This window comes from Pleurodeles waltl, chromosome 2_2, assembly GCF_031143425.1.
Source record: "Pleurodeles waltl isolate 20211129_DDA chromosome 2_2, aPleWal1.hap1.20221129, whole genome shotgun sequence".
Classification (NCBI taxonomy): domain Eukaryota; kingdom Metazoa; phylum Chordata; class Amphibia; order Caudata; family Salamandridae; genus Pleurodeles; species Pleurodeles waltl.
In genome coordinates, this window is record NC_090439.1 from 454177529 (window position 1) to 454203283 (window position 25755).

The following is a 25755-nucleotide window of genomic DNA, read 5'->3' on the forward strand; positions in this document are numbered from 1 at the left end:
CCTCACAAATTGGATTTAATAACAAATTATATTAAAATTGGTGAATTTGAGTGAGAAAAATATTTTTAGGGTAAGTCAGTAGCCTTTTTCAGACCCCCAAATGTGTGTAGGCAAACAACCACCTTTACAAACTCAAATGTTGTTAGTGTCAAACTCTTTTCAGATCATTTCCCAATACAACAAGTACTACCGGGTTTAGCTCTGTTAGGAGTATGTGCATTCTCATGGCAGGAATGAGGAAGCAACATCCCCAAGATTGATGAGGTGTAGCAGAATGGATTTATCCATGAATTAATAAAATACTCTCCCTGTGGAGGAAAGACAAATTATAAATTGGTTTTTGTGCGTTACATTTTGGTAAATTCACATATGTATATGTACAAGTAGCTGAGCATATATATATAGATCCTGAAATGTGCAGCAGTTGAAGGGTACCAGGAAAATGTGAAAATCTTTGTGATTTACAAAAAAATAATTGAAAATTTATTTCAAATGTACTTATAACTTGTTCATTCACTCCATTAAAGCTACGTTTGGTAATGCTCCTTTTGGTGAATACTCAAATTAAGCACAGATTACTCAATTGTAGAATATCTCTAGGGCCAGTCTGGATCCAGAGAATTTTCTTCAGCAAAGCTCCTGCAGCTCTGTACTGGCCGCATACCACCCCAGAGTGACAAGAGCAGCACTGGATAGAAGTGACATCCCCACACGCTGATGACAGTTTGTCTTTTCCCTTTGAGCTCTCAGACGCAGAGGGTTAAAAAAAATTGTTGCCGACTGTGTACTTATCTCCAATATGGAACCTTTTCAGATGTCAAAAAGAGAACACGCGAAAGAACGGGAGGTAGAGGACAGTGTGGCATCTGTGGTTAGTTAAAACTACAGCTGCAGCTTCCTCACCTTTAGAGCAGATACCAAAGCAGTACCTCCCAAATACTGAGGGTTTGGGCAGGGGTCTATTAAAAAATCTACAAGGACTGGTCAAGCAAGGTGAAATTCTCTTTGGACCCGACTGGCAAGGCAGTAATATTTCAAGAATGTATGCACAACACCCATGTTGCTGCCTGGAAGATATCAAGAACAGGCACTCCTTGTGCCAATTCTGGTGGAATGGATCTTCAAACCCTCTTCAAACTGGCTATTTCTTGGCCAGTGTGTGGCAGATCTTGATGAAGAAGACTATCAACCTCAACAGGGTCCTCTTCTGCACATCCTTTCTTAACTCCAAGAAATCTCACACCATACTGACAGTCCTCTCCATCACTGTTGGAAAATACAATTTAAAAAGTCAAAGCCCTTTTGGAGTCTAATCAATTGAGCATTTTTCTTCTTTTTTTACAGGGGCAGAGGAAGGAGGGGGAGCAAAGATAATCAGTAGAGAGATAGACTGTCCAATGTGGAAGAGTCACAGCTTTGGTGAAAAGGTCACCAGAATCCTCAGCACCAATCTGACCGGAAAGGTGGTGGTGTAAGATTGGTGCACTGAAAGTGCCTGCAGCTCACTCATGTGATGAACTGGTGTAATCACAACAAGAGACAGTTTTCAGGGTCAAGAAACGCAGCAATCAACTATGCAGAAGCTCAATGAGTGAACATAGAAGAAATATCTAGGCAAAATTTAGATACACGGTGGCAGCAAATGGTTTGGGAGGAAAGAAATATGACAAACATTTAAAAAACTACACCAGAACTGGAGATTCAAACAAGGGCAGCTAATCCAATATACACAGAAAGACCAACAGAGCCAATAAATAACTTCTTAGAGTGCCCAAAGCAAAGCCTTGCTGGGCAAAAGTTAAACAAATAAAAAAAAAATTAAAAAAAATCTGGCTGCTTAGCTTGTGAGTGGTCACTATTTCAGGCACCACACCTGGCAAGAAACTTGCCCAAAAGGCCAGCACATATGGATACTTTTGTGGAGGACTTACCTGCTGAAACAGGAGGTGCTCCTTAAGTGGTAGTCTGACCGGAAGACACTTACTCATGTTCAGAAGTTCTCTCTATCCTGACCCAGTCTGGGACAACTGGGATGATTTGGGCCTAGTCGCTCTTGATCTTCTTCCGAACCTAGGACAAGATAGGTAATGGCAGAAAGGTGACAGGAGTCCCGTGTTCCATGCCAGCCAGAACACATATCCTAATGACTGTTCTTGTGGAAATCATTGGTGCCGTCAGTGGTGGCGAATTGATCTGATCACAGATCTCCCCACTGAACACACTCTGTCACACTGTCACACCTCCAAGATGCAGATCCAGGTGCTGCTTGTGGTCTGCCAGATGATCTATGCTCAATTCATCTGCTCTAGCATTCAGGGATCCAAGCAGGTGGCTGGCAGCTGGAAATATGTTCTGCTTCTTCAACGACCTTAGGGGAGAACGTCTCCTGGCACAGGACCCTAGCCCATGTTGCTTGTTGCAGTACCACAAGGTGGTGGTGTTGTCCTTGAGAGCCTGTACTATTATTCCCTTGATGGATGCAGGAAAGCCTTCAAGGAAGCTCCGCTCCAGAAGGATGATGGAGTGCTAGTTCTCTGCTGGAGTCCAGGGAAACTACAGATCTCCATCTTCCCAAGATAAACTCCTGAACTCTGGAGCTATAGACCCATCACCACCACGAGCTCCGACTGGGCTTCTGCATGACAAACTGGGATCGGTCAGCCATTATTGAAGCTCTTGGGTCTTTTCCTTCAAGACCTGGAAGAGTCACAGATGCAGCCTTGACACTAGGAACTCAGGGATTTCCGCTCTACCTGAAGGACTTGCATGTGCCATTGGTATTGCTGACAAGGAGGTATAGAGGCCCCTACGCCTCTCTAGGCCAAAGGTAGATCCTAGGGAGTTGAAAGCACACTAAACATTTGCAGCATGGCCACCTTTAAAGGTTTGTCTCCTACGGGGGTCAACAATGGTCCGGGGAACTTGAGACAACAGAATTAACTGGGATAACTGCTCCATGGTCAGCAACCTTCAAGGAGTGCAGGTCAGATTGTGATGCCCTTGCACCATGTCTTTAGAATTAGATAGGAAGGAGGAGTACAGTCCTGCTTTACTTTTTGCTTGGACTTTGACTCACTTGAACATTTTGAGCACAAAGTGGAACAGTTGCAGGAATAGGCTTGTGCCTGGGTCTAGTACAGGGACCTAGCCTACAACTTGGAACATGACCCATGGGAACACTCAGACTACTACAGAAGCTCGGTGATGTACAACTTTCTCCCTCTGTTGCAAACCATCTTTGGATGCATTGGTCACACAACATGGTGTTGTAACCTGAGCCCAGACACCAAAGACATGCAATGAGGGGAGGAGGTTGAACTTCGTGACCAACATTTGCTTGCACAGCTTTGGCACTGCTTAGAGCCAGTCATTTTTAGAGGGTACATAGTTGCCTAGCCTAGCTTTAGAATTTGTAAACCACTGGAAGGTCGCCAAGGATAAAGCGGAGCTCCGGATCCACACTGGAAGGCAAAGAAAAGAAAAGAACTGCTGTATGCACGCAAGGGCGCCACTTATATGCTGCACTGCTCCATCCCTTCAGGTGCAAGATGGAGCCAGGGCAGAGCCACACAGTGCTACCTACCGGACCACGGTAGCACTGCTAAAGAATATTCACGCACATAATGAAAAAACTGCAATTATAAGAAACCATCAGAACTCAGACCTTTTTTTTTGCTGACAGTTTGTAGAATCTTAAAGTGAATTTAGAAAAAAAAAAAAGTGTTTCTGAAGTCTGTAGATCATCCTTCAAAAAATCTTCCTTCAAAAGGTCTTCAATCTCATTGCAGTAAGTGATCTGGGGGGAGTAGTCACTGTAATGAAGACTTGAATAACGGAGAAACCAGCAGCTTTTCAGTGACAATGTCAAATTCCCTCCTTTTTCTACAAAGAATTTAAAACATTTGATAAACCCATAAAATTACTTTTCAACTAAGGAAAGAGTAGACAAATATCTTCAGATAAGCAACATTTATTATTCCCTCTTGAACTAAGTGACCTAGCACATGGAGGACGATATTCATACCTCACAAATTTATTGAGGATCCCATGTTGAAGCTGCACAGCAGCTCAAAACTTGTACCTAGCCGCAATCTGTAACTTCTAAATACAAACAAGTATTTTATAACGAGCAAAATCAAAATGAACAGTGGAGGAAAAACACAGGAAAAACTAACACTAAGAAAGCCCTCAGATTTTGTGTCTGTCAAGGTATTGGCATTGTCTATGCTTTTGCCGACTGCACACATGTGCAAAGACACTTGCGTATGCTCAGTCGGCACTCTTGAAATTGGTTGTGTAGTAAGTAAAGCCCAATCCAAAACGATTGCCAATGTGCTTGCTGCATCATGGAGATGTTGCGAGGCAGCATGACAAAGGAGGCTGTTTTTCATTTAGTGTTCTAACACGAAGGTGGCCATGTTGGAACAGTAAATTAAAACGTAAAAAAAGTGTGCAATAAGCTCGAAAATGGACACACGCGGCCCAGCAGCACTTAGCACCCGCAGGCCCCTAAAAAAAAAAATAAGTAGATAGTAAATAAGAATATTTCAACTTAGGATAGGAGCATGCCGTACTGGGGGAAATGGAAGGAAGGGCAGGCTGAAAGAGACCGTTGGAGGAGAGCCTGGAAAAACAGGCAGAGAGAGCACGAAAACACAAGCACTCTAACGTAATGCTAAAAGTTAAAGAAAACAATCGTAGGAAAAGTCAAAAGGCCTGGGTTCGATATGCCAACAATTGAAGAGTTTGCATATTAGAGTGAGACACATGGACTGGAGCCAACAGGAGAAGACAGAGCTACAGTTGTAAAGCAGTCACCCACATTCCTTAACCCCTTCGCTGCCAGGCCTTTTCCCCTCCTGTGCTGAGCCTTTTTTTTGGCTATTTGGGGCAGTTCGTGCTTAGGCCCTCATAACTTTTTCTCCACATGAGCTACCCACACCAAATGTGCGCCCTTTTTTCCCCCCCAACATCCTAGGGATTCTAGATGAACCCAGACTTTGTGGGTTCCCCTGAAGGAGACCAAGAAATTAGCCAAAATACAGCAAAACCTTCGTTTTTTTTTCCCAAACAAATTGGAAAAAAGGGCTGCAGAAGAAGGCTTGTGGTTTTTCCCCGGAAAATGGCATCAACAAAGGGTTTGCGGTGCTAAAATCACCATCTTCCCAGCTTTCAGGAACAGGCAGACTTAATCACAAAACCCCATTTTTCAACACAATTTTGGCATTTTACTGGGACATATCCCCTTTTTACAATTTTTTGTGCTCTCAGCCTCCTTCCAGTTAGTGACTGAAATGGGTGTGAAACCAATGCTGGATACCAGAAAGCTAAACATTTCTGAAAAGTAGACAAAATTCTGAGTTCAGCAGGGGGTAATTTCTGTAGATCCTACAAGGGTTTGCAACAGAAAATAACAGCTGAAATTAAACAATATTGAAATTGAGGTTAAAAAAATAAAATAAAAAATAAAAAAAGCCATTTTTCTCCACGTTTTACTCTAACTTTTTCCTGTGATTTTTTAAAGCAATATACCGTTAAGTCAGCTGGACTCTTCTGGTTGCGGGGATATATAGGGCTTGTAGGTTCATCAAGAACTCTAGGTACCCAGAGCCAATAAATGAGCTGCACCTTGCAATGGGTTTTCATTCTATACAGGGTATACAGCAATTCATTTGCTGAAATATAAAAAGTGAAAAATAGGTATCAAGAAAACCTTTGTATTTCCAAAATGGACACAAGGTAAGGTGTTGAGAAGCAGTGGTTATTTGCACATCTCTGAATTCTGGGGTCCCCATGCTAGCATGTGAATTACAGGACATTTCCCAAATATACATCTTTTTTTAACACACTGTCTTACATTTGGAAGGAAAAAATGTAGCGAAAGACAAGGGGCAATAACACTTGTTTTGGTATTCTGGTACCTTACTTGCGTATCACATTTTCAGAAAGAAAACAGCTGTGTTTTTTTTTTTACAAAGTGCCTAGCTGTGGATTTTGGCCTCTAGCTCAGCCGGCACCTGGGGAAACTTAGCAAACCTGTGCATTTTTTTTAAAACTAGACACCTAGGGGACTCAAAGATGGGATGACTTGTGGGGCTCTGACCAGGTTCTGTTACCCAGAATCCTTTGAAAACCTCAAAATGTGGCCAAAAAAACACTTTCCTCACATTTCGGTGACAGAAAGTTCTGGAATCTGAGAGGAGCCATAAATTGTCTTCCACCCAGCGTTCCCCCAAGTCTCCCGATAAAAATGGTACCTCACTTGTGTGGGTAGGCCTAGCGCCCGTGACAGGATATGCCCCAAAACACAACGGGGACACATCACATTTTCCCAAAGAAAACAGACCTTTTTTTCTTTTTTTTTTTACAAAGTACCTAGCTGTGGATTTTGGCCTCTAGATCAGCTGGCATCTAGGAAAACCTACCAAACCTGTGCATTTTTTTAAACTAGACACAGTGGAATCCAAGATTGGGTGACTTGTGGAGCTCTCACCAGGTTCTGTTACCCAGAATCCTTTGCAAACCTCACAATTTGGCCAAAAAAGCACTTTTTCCTCACATTTCGGTGACAAAGTTCTGGAATCGGAGAGGAGCCACAAATTTCCTTCCACCGAGCGTTTCCCCAAGTCTCCCGATAAAAATGGTACCTCACTTGTGTAGGTGGGCCAAGTGCTTGTGACAGGGAAGAGCCAAAAACATGTTGAAATTGAGTGGGAACCAAAGCGGGTCCAAAAGGGCAGACTGAGAAAAAAACATTTTTAGTCTGACAAGTGCAGCAGAATTTTTATCTGTATAGATGAGACAATGCTGGGTGGTAGGAATTTTGTGGATTCCTGCAGATTATGGAAGGTTCCATCACAAAAATGTGTGATTTCCAGCAAAGTTGGAGGTTTGCAGGGCATTGTGGGTAAAACAAGAAAAAAAAAAAATAAAAAAAAATGGTGCAGGGTGCCTGTGAAGCACACCACCCTGGAATCACCCTGATGTTTAGTTTTCAGATGTGTCTAGGTCTTGTGGATTTTTCTACATGTCAGCGTCCCAAAGTCCATAAAGTGCAGCCCTCACCATTCCAAGTGGGACGATTTTGAGAGTTAGCCAAGCTCTCATGGCCCAAATGTAAAACGAAAACCCAAAATAATCAAATGTCCTCTTGCTTGCAGTGGGATAAGATGTTTTAGTGTGTGGGGGAGAGCTGAAAGACTGTTACCTCCTTCAGTTGGGGTGGGGGCAGAACCAGGCCCATACTGGTTGGTAGCCACCACCCCACAATTTTTTAATTCCCTGGCATCTAGTAGACTTTCTGCCCCCCCAAGGGTGTGGATCGGGGGTAATTGCCCCATCTGCCCACTGGTGGGCAGAACAACTTTGTCCCCATTTATCTGGGGTGCGGGTATGGCCATACCCCCACCCTCTTATTTTGAAAAAACAAATCTTCCCTGGTCTCTAGGGGGCTTTCTGCCCCCCTTGGGGGCAGATGGGCCTTCCAAAAATAAGCCAATCTGCCCCCAAAGGGGGCAGGTATGGCCAACAGTAATGTGCCCCCATGGGGAGCAACCCTTGCCCAAGGGGCTGCCCCCCCAAACAAAACACTCACATACACACACCAATCCCTGGTGCCTAAGTGCCCCCCCCCCCCCCCCCCCGGGAAGATCGGCCTAACAGAAATAGGCCGATATGCCCCCAAGGGGAGGAGAAATGGCCCAAAATAAATTCCCCTCCAAGGGGAGCGACTCTTGCCTAAGGGGGTGGGGGGGGATCAGGGGGGGGTTGTCGTGGGCGGAAGGGGAAGGGCTTCCCCTTCCATCCCTGCCTTTGGGGGGTGGGAGGGAAGAACACCGAGGGAGCCAGGATGAAGAAAGCAAAGCTCTAGAGCAGCAGTGACTAAAAGCGCAAAGTTTAGTTCAGTACTGTAAAATTCAATAATCCATTATTTAACAAATTATCAGATTTGTCACCTAAGATTAGCAAAATATCAAATTACCTTTGAAGCATTTGTCCTCTCGACTTTCTGAAAAGCCAGCAATTAAAAAGCAATAGCACATTTTAATTATATGTAAAAAAAGAGAGGAATGATTTGAAATACGTCTGTGAATGTCAGTGAAATTCAACGCCGACAAGATCCCACCGGAAATCTAGCTCAAATGGATTGCTTTTTGGCCAGGAGGGAAAAAGACAAATAAGAAATATGTTCTGCATGCACTTTTCAAACATCCAGTTTTAATAAATTTAAAATTGTGCTCTGAACTGATTTGATCTGAAGCACACTTGACAGTGAGGGCCACCACATTGACAGATAACATTTATTAACAGCGTTTTTAGCTCGTGATCTTTCAGCAGAGACACGGATATGAAATCAAACGACAATCTACAAAGCATTTCTGGAAACATGCATTGTCACTTAAAAAAATAGGCTTAAAAATCCCCAAAGTCAGTCTTGGTCTCAGTCTTTTTTATACACAGAAAAGTCCATCTGTCACAGACAGGAAACTGGAAAGCGAACCAGTGACATTCAGCAGCACACCACAGCTTTCTTTGCAGTGTCCTGCACACAACAGTAGTAACAACAAAAATGCTTTTTATGAAAACATTAAGATAGATGCAACTCATTTTGGATCGCTTGAAAACTTGCAAAGAGGATTTTCAGTCTGCTCCAACTTGAGTATGGTTTATCATCATAACTGCTTTTCGAATGCAAAAACCAAATAGATACCTGCAAAAAACAGAACACAGGATTTCAATAATAACCTGACTTCAAGATCCTGGCAAAGTAAAATCAGAACGCTAGCAATGCCTTTTGTTTGAATTTCTTTATTGATTAACAACAATAACAATCCCCATCTTTTCCCCACCCACCCGCCAACAATGGAAGAACTAACATCCACATAAAGGATATGAGAGCACTGGTCTTATGAAACAGTATATTCATACATCTGAGTACGAGGTACGATACACACACACACACACACACACACAAAGACACAAAGACACACATACAGACTCACAACCTGCATCCCTTCCCACCTCTTACTCAGCCTGCTCAACGTCATTTTGCGGAGTTTCCCCTTGGGTTGTATCGCCTTCTCCTCGTTTTAGTGCTACTTCTATATATTCCACTCTATAACTTGCCCCCCCCGTCACCCTCTGGTCTGCTGCCGATGCTCATTAACCTCTCTCATTCCACATTCAGCTCGTACCCTTTCAGGGACTTCCTTCGAACACCCCCCCTGTAGCAGGCTAACTATCCAGTTCAGCCCAATAAATGTTTTTCGCCACTGCTAATCTCAGTACTTTGATCAATACTCTTGTTTGCTTGGCGCGTGGCACATGGCCCAGCAGGCATAACTATCGTCGGCTTTAACGGAATGCCAGTTATTCCACTCAGTGCTGTTATAACCTCTGCCCAAAGGTTCTGCACCACTTAGCAATGCCTAGATTAACACACTTTATTAACGCATCCATTCTACTAAACAAGCATTGGCAAAGCCAATAGGTCTCACCTATACAAGACCTATTGACTTTTGCAATGTGTGTTTGCAATGTTCTAGACCAGTGTGACTGCCGTTTAGGATGGCTGAAAGCTAGTGGTATGGGGTATCCTAGGGTGGAGTGGGGCGGGGGGGGGGGTGGAGTAGTGTCGTAGATGGGATTTGTTGAGTTAGAGTATCAGAGTGTAGTAGTGAAAGTAAAGTGTTGTAGAGTTGTGTAGAGGGAAGCGGCGTTCAGTGGCACAGAGTGCAGTGCCCTAGAGTGCAGTGGGTTGGAATCTGGTGGAGTGGACTGAGGGAGTGGGGTGGATTGGAGTAGATTGGGTGGACTGGATTGGGGTATAGTGGGTTGGATTGAATGTGGTGACGGAGTAGGTAGACTGGATGGGGTGGACTGAAATGGGGTAAAGTAGATTGGGGTGGGGTGGACTACACTGGTTTGGGATGGGGTGGAATGGAGTGATATGACTGGGGTGGGTGGAATGGATTAGAAAAGGATGGTTTGGAGTGGTTTATACTGAAGTAGAGTGGGGTAGACTGGACTAGAAGGGATTGGAGTGGGGTGGAATGGACATAAGTGTATTGGACTGGAGGGGAGTGGGGTGGACTGGATGGGGGATTAGATTGGAGTGGGGTGGACTGAAATGCGGTGGATTGGATTTAGGTGAGTTTGGTTGGACTGGGGTGGAGTGGCGTGCATTGCACTGAGGTGTGGTGGATTGAAGTGGGGTGAAGAGGATGGAGTGGGGTGGGGTGGAATGGATTTCAGTGGGTGGATTGGAATGGGGTGGATTGGACTGAAATGAACTGAATTGTGGCAATGGGTTGGGGTGGATTGGGTTGGGGTGAACTGGACTGGGGTGGGGTAGTGTGAATAGGATTGGGGTAGAGTGGTTTGGAATAGATTAGGTTTGTCTGGATCGGGGTGGATTGGATGGGTGTTGAGTGGAGTAGATTATTCTGGAATGGTGGGGCAGACTGGAGTTGTGCAGATTGTTTTGTATTGGAGTGGGGCAAGATTCTTTTAGGTTGGAGTGTGGCAGATTCTTTTGGATTGCAATGGGGCAGATTGGAGCAGGGTGACTTGAATTGGAGTGGGGCAGATTGTAATGGATTGGAGCAGATTGTTTTGGAGTGGGGTGGACTAGATTGGAGTGGGGTGGATTTAAATGGGGTTGAGTGGATTGGATTGAGGTGGGGTGGGGTGGGTTGGAATGGAGTGGGGTGGGGTGAAAAGGATTTAGTGTGGTGGACTGGATTGGAGTGGGGCAGACTGGTGTAGATTGGGTGGACTCGACTGGAGTGGGGTAGACTGGATTGGATTGGTCTGGGGTGGATTGAGTGGGGTGGAATGGAGTGGGGTGGGGTAGACTGTATGGAGGGATTCAAATGGAGTGGGATGGACTGAAGTGGGGTGGACTTGATTGAGGTGTGATGGGTTGGACAGGGGTGGATTGCATTGAGGTGTGATGGCTTGGAGTGGGGTGGGTTGGAATGGAGTGGGTGGATTGAACTGAGGGAGTAGGTTGTGACATTGCGGTGGATTATGGCATTGGGGTGGGGCAGATTAGAGTTGGGCAGATTGTTTCAGATTAGAGTGGAGCAAACTGGAGTGGGCTGTTGTAGAGGGGCAGATTGGATTGGAGTGGGGCATATATGTTTTGGATTGGAGTGGGGCAGATTCTCCTGGATTAGAGTGGGGAAGATTTAAGTGGGATTGATTCGATTGGGGCCAACTGTTTTGGATTGGAGAGGGGGAAATTGGAGTGGGGCAGACTGGACTGGGCAGATTGTCTTGGATTGGTCTGAGGCAAATTGGAGTGGGTGGATTAGAGTGGGTCAGATTGTTTAGTATCAGCGTGGGGCAGATTGGAGTGCGTGAGATAGTTTTGGATTGGAGCAGATTATTTGGGGTGGAGTGAGGTGGATTGGAGTTGGTGGTGAGTGGTTTGGATTGAAGTGTGGTGGATTGAACTGAGTGGGGTGAATTGGTGTGGGGTGAGATGGGTGGACTGGTGTGGGGCGGATTGGAGTGGGATGAATTGGGTTGTACTGTACAATGATGTGTTGAAGCATAATTTCAGAAATTACACATAAGAAAGAAACAATGTCACTTTGAAATATTTAGAATGAGATAACCCTCCTCTTTTGAGAGCAGCACCACAAGCAAAAAGAAAAGAAAACATGAGTACAGAGTGAGAAAAGAAGACGCGGCAAAATAAAAGAACGTTAACTATAGAAGATAAATCTTTGCAATTTTGTTTGTCCTGCTGGGAAAGTGTTTGCCAGTCACACTCCTATTTGTATGGCATTAAGAGTTAAAAAGAACAAAATAGAACCTCAATCACATAAGGAAAAACGGACGGGCACTGATTAAGTTGAATCCAATCAGTGCTTGGTCCCTGCTCCACAAATAGGAACGGAAATGATGCCAGGCTTGCAAATTATGAGGCTGTAAAAAAGAGTGCCACGCAAAGCAAGAAATGGTAAAATTGGCTGGCCTCAAGCCCTTGTTGTTAATAACAGTTTCTCAAAAGCGAGACGCATGAGCTAGCACATGCTCCGCAGGCTCAACCCTAAAACTGGCCTTTCTGGGGAGATGGAAAATCAATCAAATAATCATTAGGTGTTTGTAAAGCATGGGTTCTCATCACAGGGGGCATCCGGGCGCTGTGGGTTTTCGCTGTGAACTAGTTGCCTCTTATCGAAGCACCATGTCCTGAGCCCCCTTTGAAGTCCAGGAGGGTGCGTGTGGTATGCAGGTAGGGGAAAAGAGGGGGCTGGGGGGTGTTTTAGATCTTGGTGGTGAGGAAGGAGAAGGAGCACCAACAGCAGTGATTGCAGAAAACCAGCGGGACTTGACCAAGGGCAAGGGTGGTTGAACGGAGTTCTCTGGTTGGCCGGTGGAAAAAGTCTGTGGTTGATGACTTTGGATCCGATGTTGTGGAGGGCTTTGTATGCGAGGGGGGGGAGAACCTTGAATTTGCACCTCTTGTGGATGGGCAGCCAGTGGAGACAGTGGAGTTTGCTGTTGAGGATGGTGCCAAGGTTATGGGTATGTTCAGCCGGAAGTTGTCCGAGCATGGAGGGACGCCAGGTGTCGTCTCAGGGGGAGGTATTGTTTCCGAAAATGATCACCTCTGCCTTATCTGTTGTATTGTATTGAGGTGCATTTTCAAGCAGTTGGATCTCATCCATTCGGCGAAGTGGGTCATGACGTTGCTGAAGTTGCCTCTAGGGGTGGCACGGTCTTCGGAGAGTACAAGTTGAATGTCATCGGCATATGAGATGATAGGAACAAACAATCCCAGCCAATGGTGTCATGTAGTTGCTGAAGAGGGTGAGGCTAAATGAGGACCCCTGGGAGACGCCGCATATGATGTTCTTGGGCTCGGAGGTGAAAGGTGGGAGGCGGACTCTCTGGGTGACTGCTGTGAGAAACGTGTGGATCCATTTGAGGACATGGCTTCAGATCTTGATATGGTGGAGTCTGGAGATGAGGGTGTAGGGGGAGACGGTGTCAAACGCGGCAGAGAGATCGAGGAGGATCAGGGCTGCCTTCTCTCCGTGGTGGAGTAGGGACCTGATGTCATCCGTTGCAGCGATCAGGGCAGTCTCCATGCTGTGGCGGGCACAGAAGCCACATTCGGATGTGCCTAGTAGATTGTTTTCTAACAGGTGTTCAGAGAGCTGTTGGTTGATGGCTATTTCCAGAACCTTAACTGGGAAAGGAAGCAGTGATATGATATGGGGAAGTAATTTTTGAGTTCGCTGGATGGTTTCTTCAAGAGCGGTTTGACCTCTGCTGGCTTCTGTAGGAAGTTGGCTCTGTATGTGCTATTTCAAAGTGAGGAATAGCATGCACAGAGTCCAAGGGTTCCCCTTAGAGGTAAGATAGTGGCAAAAAGAGATAATACTAATGCTCTATTTTGTGGTAGTGTGGTCGAGCAGTAGGCTTATCCAAGGAGTAGTGTTAAGCATTTGTTGTACATACACACAGGCAATAAATGAGGAACACACACTCAGAGACAAATCCAGCCAATAGGTTTTGTTATAGAAAAATCTCTTTTCTTAGTTTATTTTAAGAACCACAGGTTCAAATTCTACATGTAATATCTAATTTGAAAGGTATTGCAGGTAAGTACTTTAGGAACTTTGAATCATTACATTAGCATGTATACTTTTTACATAAAACACCATAAGCTGTTTTAAAAGTGGACACAGTGCAATTTTCACAGTTCCTGGGGGAGGTAAGTTTTTGTTAGTTTTGTCAGGTAAGTAAATCACTTACAAGTCTCCGGTTTGGGTCCAAGGTAGCCCACCGTTGGGGGTTCAGAGCAACCCCAAAGTTACCACACCAGCAGCTCAGGGCCGGACAGGTGCAGAGGTCAAAGAGGTGCCCAAAACGCATAGGCTTCAATGGAGAGAAGGGGGTGCCCCGGTTCCGGTCTGTCAGCAGGTAAGTACCCGTGTCTTCGGAGGGCAGACCAGGGGGGTTTTGTAGGGCACCGGGGGGGGACACAAGTCCACACAGAAAGTACACCCTCAGCAGCGCGGGGGCGGCCGGGTGCAGTGGGCAAACAAGCATTGGGTTCTCTGTAGATTTCAATGAGAGATCAAGGGATCTCTTCAGCGGTGCAGGCAGGCAAGGGGGGGGGCTCCTCGGGGTAGCCACCACCTGGGCAAGGGAGAGGGCCTCCTGGGGGTCACTCCTGCACAGAAGTTCCGTTCCTTCAGGTGCTGGGGGCTGCGGGTGCAGGGTCTTTTCCAGCCGTCGGGACTTTAGGCTCAGGCAGTCGCGGTCAGGGGGAGCCTCGGGATTCCCTCTGCAGGCGTCACTGTGGGGACTCAGGGGAGACAACTTTGGTTACTCACGGACTCGGAGTCGCCGGAGGGTCCTCCCTGAGGTGTTGGTTCTCCACCAGTCGAGTCGGGGTCGCCGGGTGCAGTGTTGCAAGTCTCACGCTTCTTGCGGGGAGTTGCAGGGGTCTTTAAAGCTGCTCCTTGAAACAAAGTTGCAGTTCTTTTGGAGCAGTGCCGCTGTCCTCGGGAGTTTCTTGGTCCTTGGAAGCAGGGCAGTCCTCTGAGGATTCAGAGGTCGCTGGTCCTGGAGAAAGCGTCGCTGGAGCAGGGTTCTTTAGAAGGCAGGAGACAGGCCGGTAGGACTGGGGCCAAAGCAGTTGGTGTCTCCTTCCTTCTTCTGCAGGGGTTTTCAGCTCAGCAGTCTTCTTCTTCGGTAAGTTACAGGAATCTGGTTTCTAGGTTCAGGGAGAGCCCTTAAATACTAAATTTAAGGGCGTGTTTAGGTCTGTGGGGTTAGTAGCCAATGGCTACTAGCCCTGAGGGTGGGTACACCCTCTTTGTGCCTCCTCCCAAGGGGAGGGGGTCACATCCCTAATCCTATTGGCGGAATCCTCCATCTGCAAGATGGAGGATTTCTAAAAGTTAGAGTCACCTCAGCTCAGGACACCTTAGGGGCTGTCCTGACTGGCCAGTGACTCCTCCTTGTTATTCTCATTATTTTCTCCGGCCTTGCCGCCAAAAGTGGGGGCCGGGGCCGGAGGGGGCGGGCAACTCCACTAGCTGGAGTGTCCTGCGGTGCTGTGACAAAGGGGTGAGCCTTTGAGGCTCACCGCCAGGTGTTACAGCTCCAGCATGGGGGAGGTGTTAGCATCTCCACCCAGTGCAGGCTTTGTTACTGGCCTCAGAGTGACAAAGGCACTCTCCCCATGGGGCCAGCAACATGTCTCTAGTGTGGCAGGCTGCTGGAACCAGTCAGCCTACACAGATAGTCGGTTAAGTTTCAGGGGGCACCTCTAAGGTGCCCTCTGTGGTGTATTTTAGAATAAACTGTACACTGGCATCAGTGTGCATTTATTGTGCTGAGAAGTTTGATACCAAACTTCCCAGTTTTCAGTGTAGCCATTATGGTGCTGTGGAGTTCGTGTAAAACAGACTCCCAGACCATATACTCTTATGGCTACCCTGCACTTACAATGTCTAAGGTTTTGCTTAGACACTGTAGGGGCACAGTGCTCATGCACTGGTACCCTCACCTATGGTATAGTGCACCCTGCCTTAGGGCTGTAAGGCCTGCTAGAGGGGTGTCTTACCTATACTGCATAGGCAGTGAGAGGCTGGCATGGCACCCTGAGGGGAGTGCCATGTCGACTTACTCATTTTGTTCTCACTAGCACACACAAGCTGGTAAGCAGTGTGTCTGTGCTGAGTGAGGGGTCTCCAGGGTGGCATAATACATGCTGCAGCCCTTAGAGACCTTCCCTGGCATCAGGGCCCTTGGTACCAGAGGTACCAGTTATAATGGACTTATCTGGATGCCAGGGTGTGCCAATTGTGGAATCAAAAGTACAGGTTAGGGAAAGAACACTGGTGCTGGGGCCTGGTTAGCAGGCCTCAGCACACTTTCAATTCAAAACATAGCATCAGCAAAGGCAAAAAGTCAGGGGGTAACCATGCCAAGGAGGCATTTCCTTACAGCTTCCATGCTCCATGCTTTGGGGAAGGTGGCAGTCCTGATGGAGGTGTTGAGGATAGGTGCGAGGATGCTGCTGATTTCCCTCTGGCCCAGGTTAAAGGTCATTGGGTGAGCCAGAGTGGGTCTAACTCATGACAGCTGCTGTTTCCTGGATGGATAGAGGCTTCCAGTCGGTGATCAGGTGGCTGGGGGATGGAGCTCTATCACAGGCTAGAGGACACTTCCTTTTGAGTACAAGTATGTCATGAAAGCCTTGTAGGTTTACATTCCTCTTTTGGAATTAGGAGCATAGTGCTCAATCATGGATATCACAAACTACACTCTAGGGTGTCCCACTGGAATGTAGGTAAGGTCAGAGGAATCCAGGCTGTAAAAGCTATAACTTTTGTTTTGCTGTTTTTTAGTGTGTATATGATATGGAAGATATGGAACAGACCTCCAAGACATAGGCAGAAGTGTAATGTAACAAACCCAAGTTGCAAATCAAAGAAAATAAACATGGGTCACCATTTATTATTCAGCCATCTGGTCACTCAGTCTAGAGAAAGTAAGTCTTTACAGTGATCCAAAATGTGTAAGGTTTTTATAAACTGTCACCCCTACTCCATGAGACACTGGAAGATATCCTTTTTTTTTTTTTTCAAAATCACATTTCCTCCCTTTCTGGAAGCACATACATTGCTGCTGATGTGCAAATCCGAAAGGGCATGTCCTTCATAATTCATTGAGTTCACAGTAAAACCTTGAGATGAACGATGTTCTGTAATAAACAGGATATTTTTATTGGTACTGCACATGATGCATTAGCTAACAGTATCCTAAAGCGGTGCAAAGATTAAGCCAAAGTTGTAGCAATTGTTGTGATTTATACCCGCGTAACAAGAACTTGAACATTTAAATAACCACAGGTAAAAGATGTTGGAGCTTGTGATATTTCCGAACATAAGAAGGATAGACAGATCATAGCTTCATTCAATAATTCCTTATCAATAAATGTCCATTATTTTTATATATACTTTTAGAAACCCCTCTAGCTACCACAATGAACATGTCTAAGCAATGTTTTCTTTCTTCTTTGTTTCCAGAAAAGAGGTAATTACCTCTGATGTTGCTGGTGATCTTGCTCTGTGCTACCCCATTAGATCTGCCTACAGCTCTGCTACTACTAGAGACTCAAACCATAAAATAAAGTGGCTCATAACATTTACATTAAAAAAACTTATCTTTTAAGTAGAATGTGGGTAGTCAGAGACATGTGCCAATTTCCAAACATTCTCAACTGTTGACACCTGAATCACTAACATTATTTTCGATTCAGGTGAATGTAGGATTTTTAAGAAGTAACTGTAAGGAAATGCCTCCTTGGCATGGTTACCCCCTGCCTTTTTGCCTTTGCTGATGCTATGTTTTGAATTGAAAGTGAGCTGAGGCCTGCTAACCAGGCCCCAGCACCAGTGTTCTTTCCCTAACCTGTACTTTTGATTCCACAATTGGCACACCCTGGCATCCAGGTAAGTCCCTTGTAACTGGTACCCCTGGTACCAAGGGCCCTGATGCCAGGGAAGGTCTCTAAGGGCTGCAGCATATCTTATGCCACCCTGTGGACCCCTCACTCAGCACAGACACACTGCTTGCCAGCTTGTGTGTGCTGGTGAGAACAAAACGAGTAAGTCGACATGGCACTCCCCTCAGGGTGCCATGCCAACCTCACACTGCCTATGCAGTATAGATAAGTCACCCCTCTAGTAGGCCTTACAGCCTACTAAGGCAGGGTGCACTATACCATAGGTGAGGGCACCAGTGCATGAGCACTGTGCCCCTACAGTGTCTAAGCCAAACCTTAGACATTGTAAGTGCAGGGTAGCCATAAGAGTATATGGTCTGGGAGTCTGTCAAACACGGACTCCACAGCACCATAATGGCTACACTGAAAACAGGGAAGTTTGGTATCAAACTTCTCAGCACAATAAATGCACACTGATGCCAGTGTACATTTTATTGTAAAATACACCCCAGAGGGCACCTTAGAGGTGCCCCCTGAAACCTAAATCAACTACCTGTGGTACTCAAGACATGTTGCTGGCCACATGGGGAGAGTGCCTTTGTCACTCTGTGGCCAGTAACAAAGCCTGCACTGGGTGGAGATGCTATCACCTCCCCCAGGCAGGAGCTGTAACACCTGGCGGTGAGCCTCAAAGGCTCACCCCCTTTGTTCCAGCACCGCAGGGCACTCCAGCTAGTGGAGTTGCCCGCCCCCTCCGGCCACGGCCCCACTTTTGGCGGCAAGGCCGGAGGAGATAATGAGAATAACAAGGAGGAGTCACTGGCCAGTCAGGACAGCCCCTAAGGTGTCCTGAGCTGAAGTAACTAACTTTTAGAAATCCTCCATCTTGCAGATGGAGGATTCCCCCAATAGGGATAGGAATGTGCCCCCCTCGCCTTGGGAGGAGGCACAAAGAGGGTGTACCCACCCTCAGGGCTAGTAGCCATTGGCTACTAACCCCCCAGACCTAAACACGCCCTTAAATTTAGTATTTAAGGGCTCCCATGAACCTAAGAATTTAGATTCCTGCAACTTACAGAAGAAGAGGACTGCTGAGCTGAAAACCCCTGCAGAAGAAGGAAGAAGACACCAACTGCTTTGGCCCCAGTCCTACCGGCCTGTCTCCTGCCTTCCAAAGAAAGCTGCTCCAGCGACGCTTTCCCCAGGACCAGCAACCTCTGAATCCTCAGAGGACTGCCCTGCTTCCAAGAGACCAAGAAACTCCCGAGAACAGCAGCCCTGTTCAACAAAGACTGCAACTTTGTATCCAGAGGAGCAGATTTAAAGACCCCTGCAATCCCCGCAAGAAGCGTGAGACTTGCAACACTGCACCCGGCGACCCCGACTCGACTGGTGGAGAAACAACACCTCAGGGAGGACCCTCCGGCGACTCCGAGACAGTGAGTAACCAAAGTTGTCCCCCCTGAGCCCCCACAGCGACGCCTGCAGAGGGAATCCCGAGGCTCCCCCTGACCGCGACTGCCTGACTCTAAAATCCCGACGGCTGGAAAAGACCCTGCACCCGCAGCCCCCAGCACCTGAAGGATCGGAACTTCAGTGCAGGAGTGACCCCCAGGAGGCCCTCTCCCTCGCCCAGGTGGTGGCTACCCCGAGGAGCCCCCCCCCTTGCCTGCCTGCACCGCTGAAGAGACCCCTTGGTCTCCCATTGAATCCTATTGCGAACCCAACGCTTGTTTGCACACTGCACCCAACCGCCCCGCGGTGCTGAGGGTGTACTTTCTGTGTGGACTTGTGTCCCCCCCCGGTGCCCTACAAAAACCCCCTGGTCTGCCCTCCGAAGACGCGGGTACTTACCTGCTGGCAGACTGGAACCGGGGCACCCCCCTTCTCCATGGAAGCCTATGTGTTTTGGGCACCACTTTGAACTCTGCACCCGACCGGCCCTGAGCTGCTGGTGTGGTGACTTTGGGGTTGCTCTGAACCCCCAACGGTGGGCTACCTTGGACCCCAATTTGAACCCCATAGGTGGTTTACTTACCTGCAAGAACTAACATTACTTTACCTCCCCCAGGAACTGTGAAAATTGCACTGTGTCCACTTTTAAAACAGCTAAATGTGTTTTATGTAAAAAGTATATATCCTACTGTGATTATTCAAAGTTCCTAAAGTACTTACCTGCAAGACCTTTCAAATGAGATATTACATGTAGAATTTGAACCTGTGGTTCTTAAAATAAACTAAGAAAATATATTTTTCTATAACAAAACCTATTGGCCTGGATTTGTCTCTGAGTGTGTATTCCTCATTTATTGCCTGTGTGTATGTACAACAAATGCTTAACACTACTCCTTTGATAAGCCTACTGCTCGACCACACTACCACAAAATAGAGCATTAGTATTATCTCTTTTTGCCACTATCTTACCTCTAAGGGGAATCCTTGGACTCTGTGCATACTATTCCTTACTTTGAAATAGTGCATACAGAGCCAACTTCCTACAGTAACGCAAGGTTTGCCTGAAGAGTGTGTGTAGCCTGCCCATATTCATACAAGAGACCTAAACAAAAAAGAATCTTCCAGTGGGTGGGCTATAGTATTTAAAAGGTAATCAAAAAGGGGGACTCTACTCCCTTTAACACTCAACAGCTGCAGTTCATAAGGCTACAACTGCATCACAATTAAACCACATATTAACATAATGGTTCTAGTATGACAAAACAGGTGCTACTGTAGCTAACAGTCTACTTACTTGTAGCTTCCCATTCAGATTTACTCATTGTACCCTGGTAAATCAAAATAGACAATAAAAAGAGAATTAATTTAACAGCATGAATACATTACCCATATAGTGCAATAGTAAAACATTAACAGAAGTGTAAGAAAATCAAACATCCAGTGTAGCTTCACGGCCTCCTTTCATCCTCCCAAGATGAGGCATACCAGACATGGAGATCAAGAAGATCCACAAAATTCTGCCCTCCACCGCCTCCTAAATCTTAGCGGTTGAGGAAGCTAAGCACAGAAGTTTGGAGGAATAAAGGTTTTGGCTGGGGCTGTAGAGACGCCTTTGTTGTAGTGGCAAAGGTAGCTCAGCCTGCAATGCATTTGTAAATCATGAAAAGTAGATGAGGTTCTTACACTTGAGCTGCATTCAGGACCTTTAATCCAGTTTATCTGATATCCTTGGAAGCGGACCAAGAACTGCCAGTATAGAAAGGTTTTTCAGAAGACACAGGATCACACATGGAATCACAATCTAGACAGACTAGTATATTTACCACAGAGACAAAAAAGTGGCTATGTGATTAAAGAAACATATCAAAAGAGTGGCAGTAAAAACAGTCCTTGAGCAAGTGACTGACATCAGCCTTCAAGCCAATTCTTTCATCTTTTCCTCAACCACATCAATGTTTATCTTGTGGTCAGTGAGGAACATGTTAAATACCCTGTAAGAATCTGTTTGTGCCATGCGGTGCTGTAAAGTCACAAACTTTCCAAACTCCTACTATCTAGTGTTGGGCTTGAACGGTGCAAGCTGCTTTTCTTTGAAGAAGTATTTCGAGTCATGGGGTCTCGATGACTCCTCCTCTGTTTGTAGATGCGCACGGTCACTGAATCCATCGTTAGACTGTTTTTTGCCCAATAGGTAAGAGCAAGCATGGAATACTTTGTAGAGAAGAAAAAGTGATCATGCAAGTAGGAGATACAAATTTTAAAGTGAAAGATATCTGCAATACCGCTGGCTTCTGGGGAGGAGCGTGGGTGGGTGTGAATCTACAGCAATACATGCAACAAAGATGCTTACAAGGCAGCACTTTGTTTGTTGCATCTGTGGTGGTAGATACAAATGCTCTGCTTAGACTGTCAAGTAGTACTCCCCTAACTGGTGGCTAGCCAGTGGTTATTGCAGAGGTCTGAAACAAATTCCTGAGGGCAGCTTAATCATCTCTGGCCTGCTCTCTTGCCAGGGTGTCAACACAGTAGTATTTTGTAAATGTGTGCAGAGTGGATGATTTCCCTGCTCCACAAATGACTTATGGGTATATTCCCCAGAAAAGCCATAGTAATGCCCTGTTGGAGCAGGAAGGTTGAGAATAGCAGGTCTGGATGCATTTGACAATTCACCTGGCTGAGATAAAACTACAAACAGTTGTGTTTTGCTAAAGGATTTGGTTCCATCTAACCCAAAATAATATGGCCAATGTCAAGCTTGTGGAGTACTCTTTTAGTTACTGAGTCAGGTCAGGGAAAAAAGACAGTTCAATAGATGAAGTTGAAAAGGGAAGACAACCATTGGCAAAGACGTAGGATTGGTTTTAAATAAGGTTCCTGAAGTGTGAGGGCCTGCAATTCACTGACGCACCAGAGTAATGTGATAGCTATGAGGAAGGCAAACTTCTAACAAAGGAACTTCAGACTGGGACAGGAAGCACCTTTGGTGGAATTACATGCTTAAGGTCTACCATGAACAATAACGGGCATTTTGAATAGGAAGAATGTTCCTGTCTGCACATATGTAGCAACAGTGGCTAAGTGTAGCCTGACTGATGTGTAAGCCAACTGTGACCTTTGATGATGTTGACGGTAATAAGTGATGTCCTGCACTGAGGGGTGAGCAGATTGATGTTCTTTTGAGAAACTGAAGTGAACAAAAGGCTTCCACTTAGCAGTGTAGCAGGTTTATTTAGTGGGTCTACTGGTTTCTCTGAACATGCCAATGCACTCCTACAGCAAACCACAGTAACAAAACTCTAAGACGTCAGCCAAATTGCTAGGTTGTGCTGCCTGGGGTCTGGGTGTCTGACTCTGCTGTGGATTTGAGTGAGAAGGCCCGTCCTTTTGGGGGTCTTTTTGTGAGGGACGATGGACATCTCAAGCAGGGTTGGGAACAACGGTTAAAGATGAGGGATGTTTACCTCACCTTTCTGACCACATGTGGGGAGAGTGACGTCAAAAGGATGATGGATGGAGTGCTGAAACTTTCCACCACTCAGCCCCAGTCACAGATCTAGGTTCAATCCATTGTTATTTTGCTCACCATGTGTAAAGAAATGGCTCCCTGTTGCAGTTACCCCCCACTTTTTGCCTGATACTGATGCTGACTTGACTGAGAAGTGTGCTGGGACCCTGCTAACCAGGCCCCAGCACCAGTGTTCTTTCACCTAAAATGTACCATTGTCTCCACAATTGGCACAACCCTGGCATCCAGGTAAGTCCCTTGTAACTGGTACCCCTGGTACCAAGGGCCCTGATGCCAGGGAAGGTCTCTAAGAGCTGCAGCATGTCTTATGCCACCCTAGGGACCCCTCAATCAGCACAGACACACTGCTTGCCAGCTTGTGTGTGCTGGTGGGGAGAAAATGACTAAGTCGACATGGCACTCCCCTCAGGGTGCCATGCCAACCTCACACTGCCTGTGGCATAGGTAAGTCACCCCTCTAGCAGGCCTTACAGCCCTAAGGCAGGGTGCACTATACCACAGCTGAGGGCATAAGTGCATGAGCACTATACCCCTACAGTGTCTAAGCAAAACCTTAGACATTGTAACTGCAGGGTAGCCATAAAGAGTATATGGTCTGGGGGTTTGTCAAACATGAACTCCACAGTTCAATAATGGCTACACTGAAATCTAGGAAGTTTGGTATCAAACTTCTCAGCACAATAAATGCACACTGTAGGAAGTTGGCTCTGTATGTGCTATTTCAAAGTAAGGAATAGCATGCACAGAGTCCAAGGGTTCCCCTTAGAGGTAAAATAGTGGTAAAAAGAGATAATACTAATGCTCTATTTTGTGGTAGTGTGGTCGAGCAGTAGGCTTATCCAAGGAGTAGTGTTAAGCATTTTTTGTACATACACATAGACAATAAATGAGGTACACACACTCAGAGACAAATCCAGCCAATAGGTTTTGTTATAGAAAAATATCTTTTCTTAGTTTATTTTAAGAACCACAGGTTCAAATTTAACATGTAATATCTTGTTTGAAAGGTATTGCAGGTAAGTACATTAGGGACTTTGAATCATTTCAATTGCATGTATACTTTTCAAGTTATTCACAAATAGCTATTTCAAAAGTGGACACAGTGCAATTTTCACAGTTCCTGGGGGAGGTAAGTTTTTGTTAGTTTTACCAGGTAAGTAAGACACTTACAGGGTTCAGTTCTTGGTCCAAGGTAGCCCACCGTTGGGGGTTCAGAGCAACCCCAAAGTCACCACACCAGCAGCTCAGGGCCGGTCAGGTGCAGAGTTCAAAGTGGTGCCCAAAACGCATAGGCTAGAATGGAGAGAAGGGGGTGCCCCGGTTCCGGTCTGCTTGCAGGTAAGTACCCGCATCTTCGGAGGGCAGACCAGGGGGGTTTTGTAGGGCACCGGGGGGGACACAAGCCCACACAGAAATTTCACCCTCAGCAGCGCGGGGGCGGCCGGGTGCAGTGTAGAAACAAGCGTCAGGTTTGCAATGTTAGTCTATGAGAGATCAACGGATCTCTTCAGCGCTGAAGGCAGGCAAGGGGGGGCTTCCTCGGGGAAACCTCCACTTGGGCAAGGGAGAGGGACTCCTGGGGGTCACTTCTCCAGTGAAAGTCCGGTCCTTCAGGTCCTGGGGGCTGCGGGTGCAGGGTCTTTTCCAGGCGTCGGGACTTAGGTTTCAGAGAGTCGCGGTCAGGGGAAGCCTCGGGATTCCCTCTGCAGGCGGCGCTGTGGGGGCTCAGGGGGGACAGGTTTTGGTACTCACAGTCGGAGAGTAGTCCGGGGGTCCTCCCTGAGGTGTTGGTTCTCCACCAGCCGAGTCGGGGTCGCTGGGTGCAGTGTTGCAAGTCTCACGCTTCTTGCGGGGAGTTGCAGGGGTCTTTAAAGCTGCTCCTTGAAACAAAGTTGCAGTCTTTTTGGAGCAGGTCCGCTGTCCTCGGGAGTTTCTGGTCGTCGTCGAAGCAGGGCAGTCCTCAGAGGATTCAGAGGTCGCTGGTCCCTTTGGAAGGCGTCGCTGGAGCAGAGTTCTTTGGAAGGCAGGAGACAGGCCGGTGAGTTTCTGGAGCCAAGGCAGTTGTTGTCTTCTGGTCTTCCTCTGCAGGGGTTTTCAGCTGGGCAGTCCTTCTTCTTGTTGTCGCAGGAATCTAATTTTCTAGGGTTCAGGGTAGCCCTTAAATACTAAATTTAAGGGCGTGTTTAGGTCTGGGGGGTTAGTAGCCAATGGCTACTAGCCCTGAGGGTGGGTACACCCTCTTTGTGCCTCCTCCCAAGGGGAGGGGGTCACAATCCTAACCCTATTGGGGGACTCCTCCATCTGCAAGATGGAGGATTTCTAAAAGTTAGAGTCACCTCAGCTCAGGACACCTTAGGGGCTGTCCTGACTGGCCAGTGACTCCTCCTTGTTGCTTTCTTTGTTCCCTCCAGCCTTGCCGCCAAAAGTGGGGGCCGTGGCCGGAGGGGGCGGGCAACTCCACTAAGCTGGAGTGCCCTGCTGGGCTGTGACAAAGGGGTGAGCCTTTGAGGCTCACCGCCAGGTGTCACAGCTCCTGCCTGGGGGAGGTGTTAGCATCTCCACCCAGTGCAGGCTTTGTTACTGGCCTCAGAGTGACAAAGGCACTCTCCCCATGGGGCCAGCAACATGTCTCTAGTGTGGCAGGCTGCTGGAACTAGTCAGCCTACACAGACAGTCGGTTAAGTTTCAGGGGGCACCTCTAAGGTGCCCTCTGGGGTGTATTTTGCAATAAAATGTACACTGGCATCAGTGAGCATTTATTGTGCTGAGAAGTTTGATACCAAACTTCCCAGTTTTCAGTGTAGCCATTATGGTGCTGTGGAGTTCGTGTTTGACAGACTCCCAGACCATATACTCTTATGGCTACCCTGCACTTACAATGTCTAAGGTTTTGTTTAGACACTGTAGGGGTACCATGCTCATGCACTGGTACCCTCACCTATGGTATAGTGCACCCTGCCTTAGGGCTGTAAGGCCTGCTAGAGGGGTGTCTTACCTATACTGCATAGGCAGTGAGAGGCTGGCATGGCACCCTGAGGGGAGTGCCATGTCGACTTACTCGTTTTGTCCTCACTAGCACACACAAGCTGGCAAGCAGTGTGTCTGTGCTGAGTGAGAGGTCTCCAGGGTGGCATAAGACATGCTGCAGCCCTTAGAGACCTTCCTTGGCATCAGGGCCCTTGGTACTAGAAGTACCAGTTACAAGGGACTTATCTGGATGCCAGGGTCTGCCAATTGTGGATACAAAAGTACAGGTTAGGGAAAGAACACTGGTGCTGGGGCCTGGTTA

The 25755-nt window shown here is 46.8% G+C and overlaps 1 protein-coding gene across 2 annotated transcripts in view; it reads right to left on the reverse strand.

Moving 5' to 3' along the window:
* Positions 1-8197: 8197 nt before the first annotated feature.
* The window catches only part of RNMT (RNA guanine-7 methyltransferase), a 152195-nt gene continuing 134637 nt past the window's right edge, over positions 8198-25755 (reverse strand). The window contains exons 10-11 of one of the 2 annotated variants that reach the window (XM_069219918.1): positions 20235-20268; positions 8198-8710 (exon numbers count right to left, since the gene is read on the reverse strand). In XM_069219918.1, coding sequence (XP_069076019.1) covers positions 8673-8710; positions 20235-20268 — 72 coding nt within the window. In that variant the 3' untranslated portion in view covers positions 8198-8672. The remainder of the gene's footprint in view (positions 8711-20234; positions 20269-25755) is intronic. The other variant, XM_069219917.1, reaches the window with a different exon arrangement.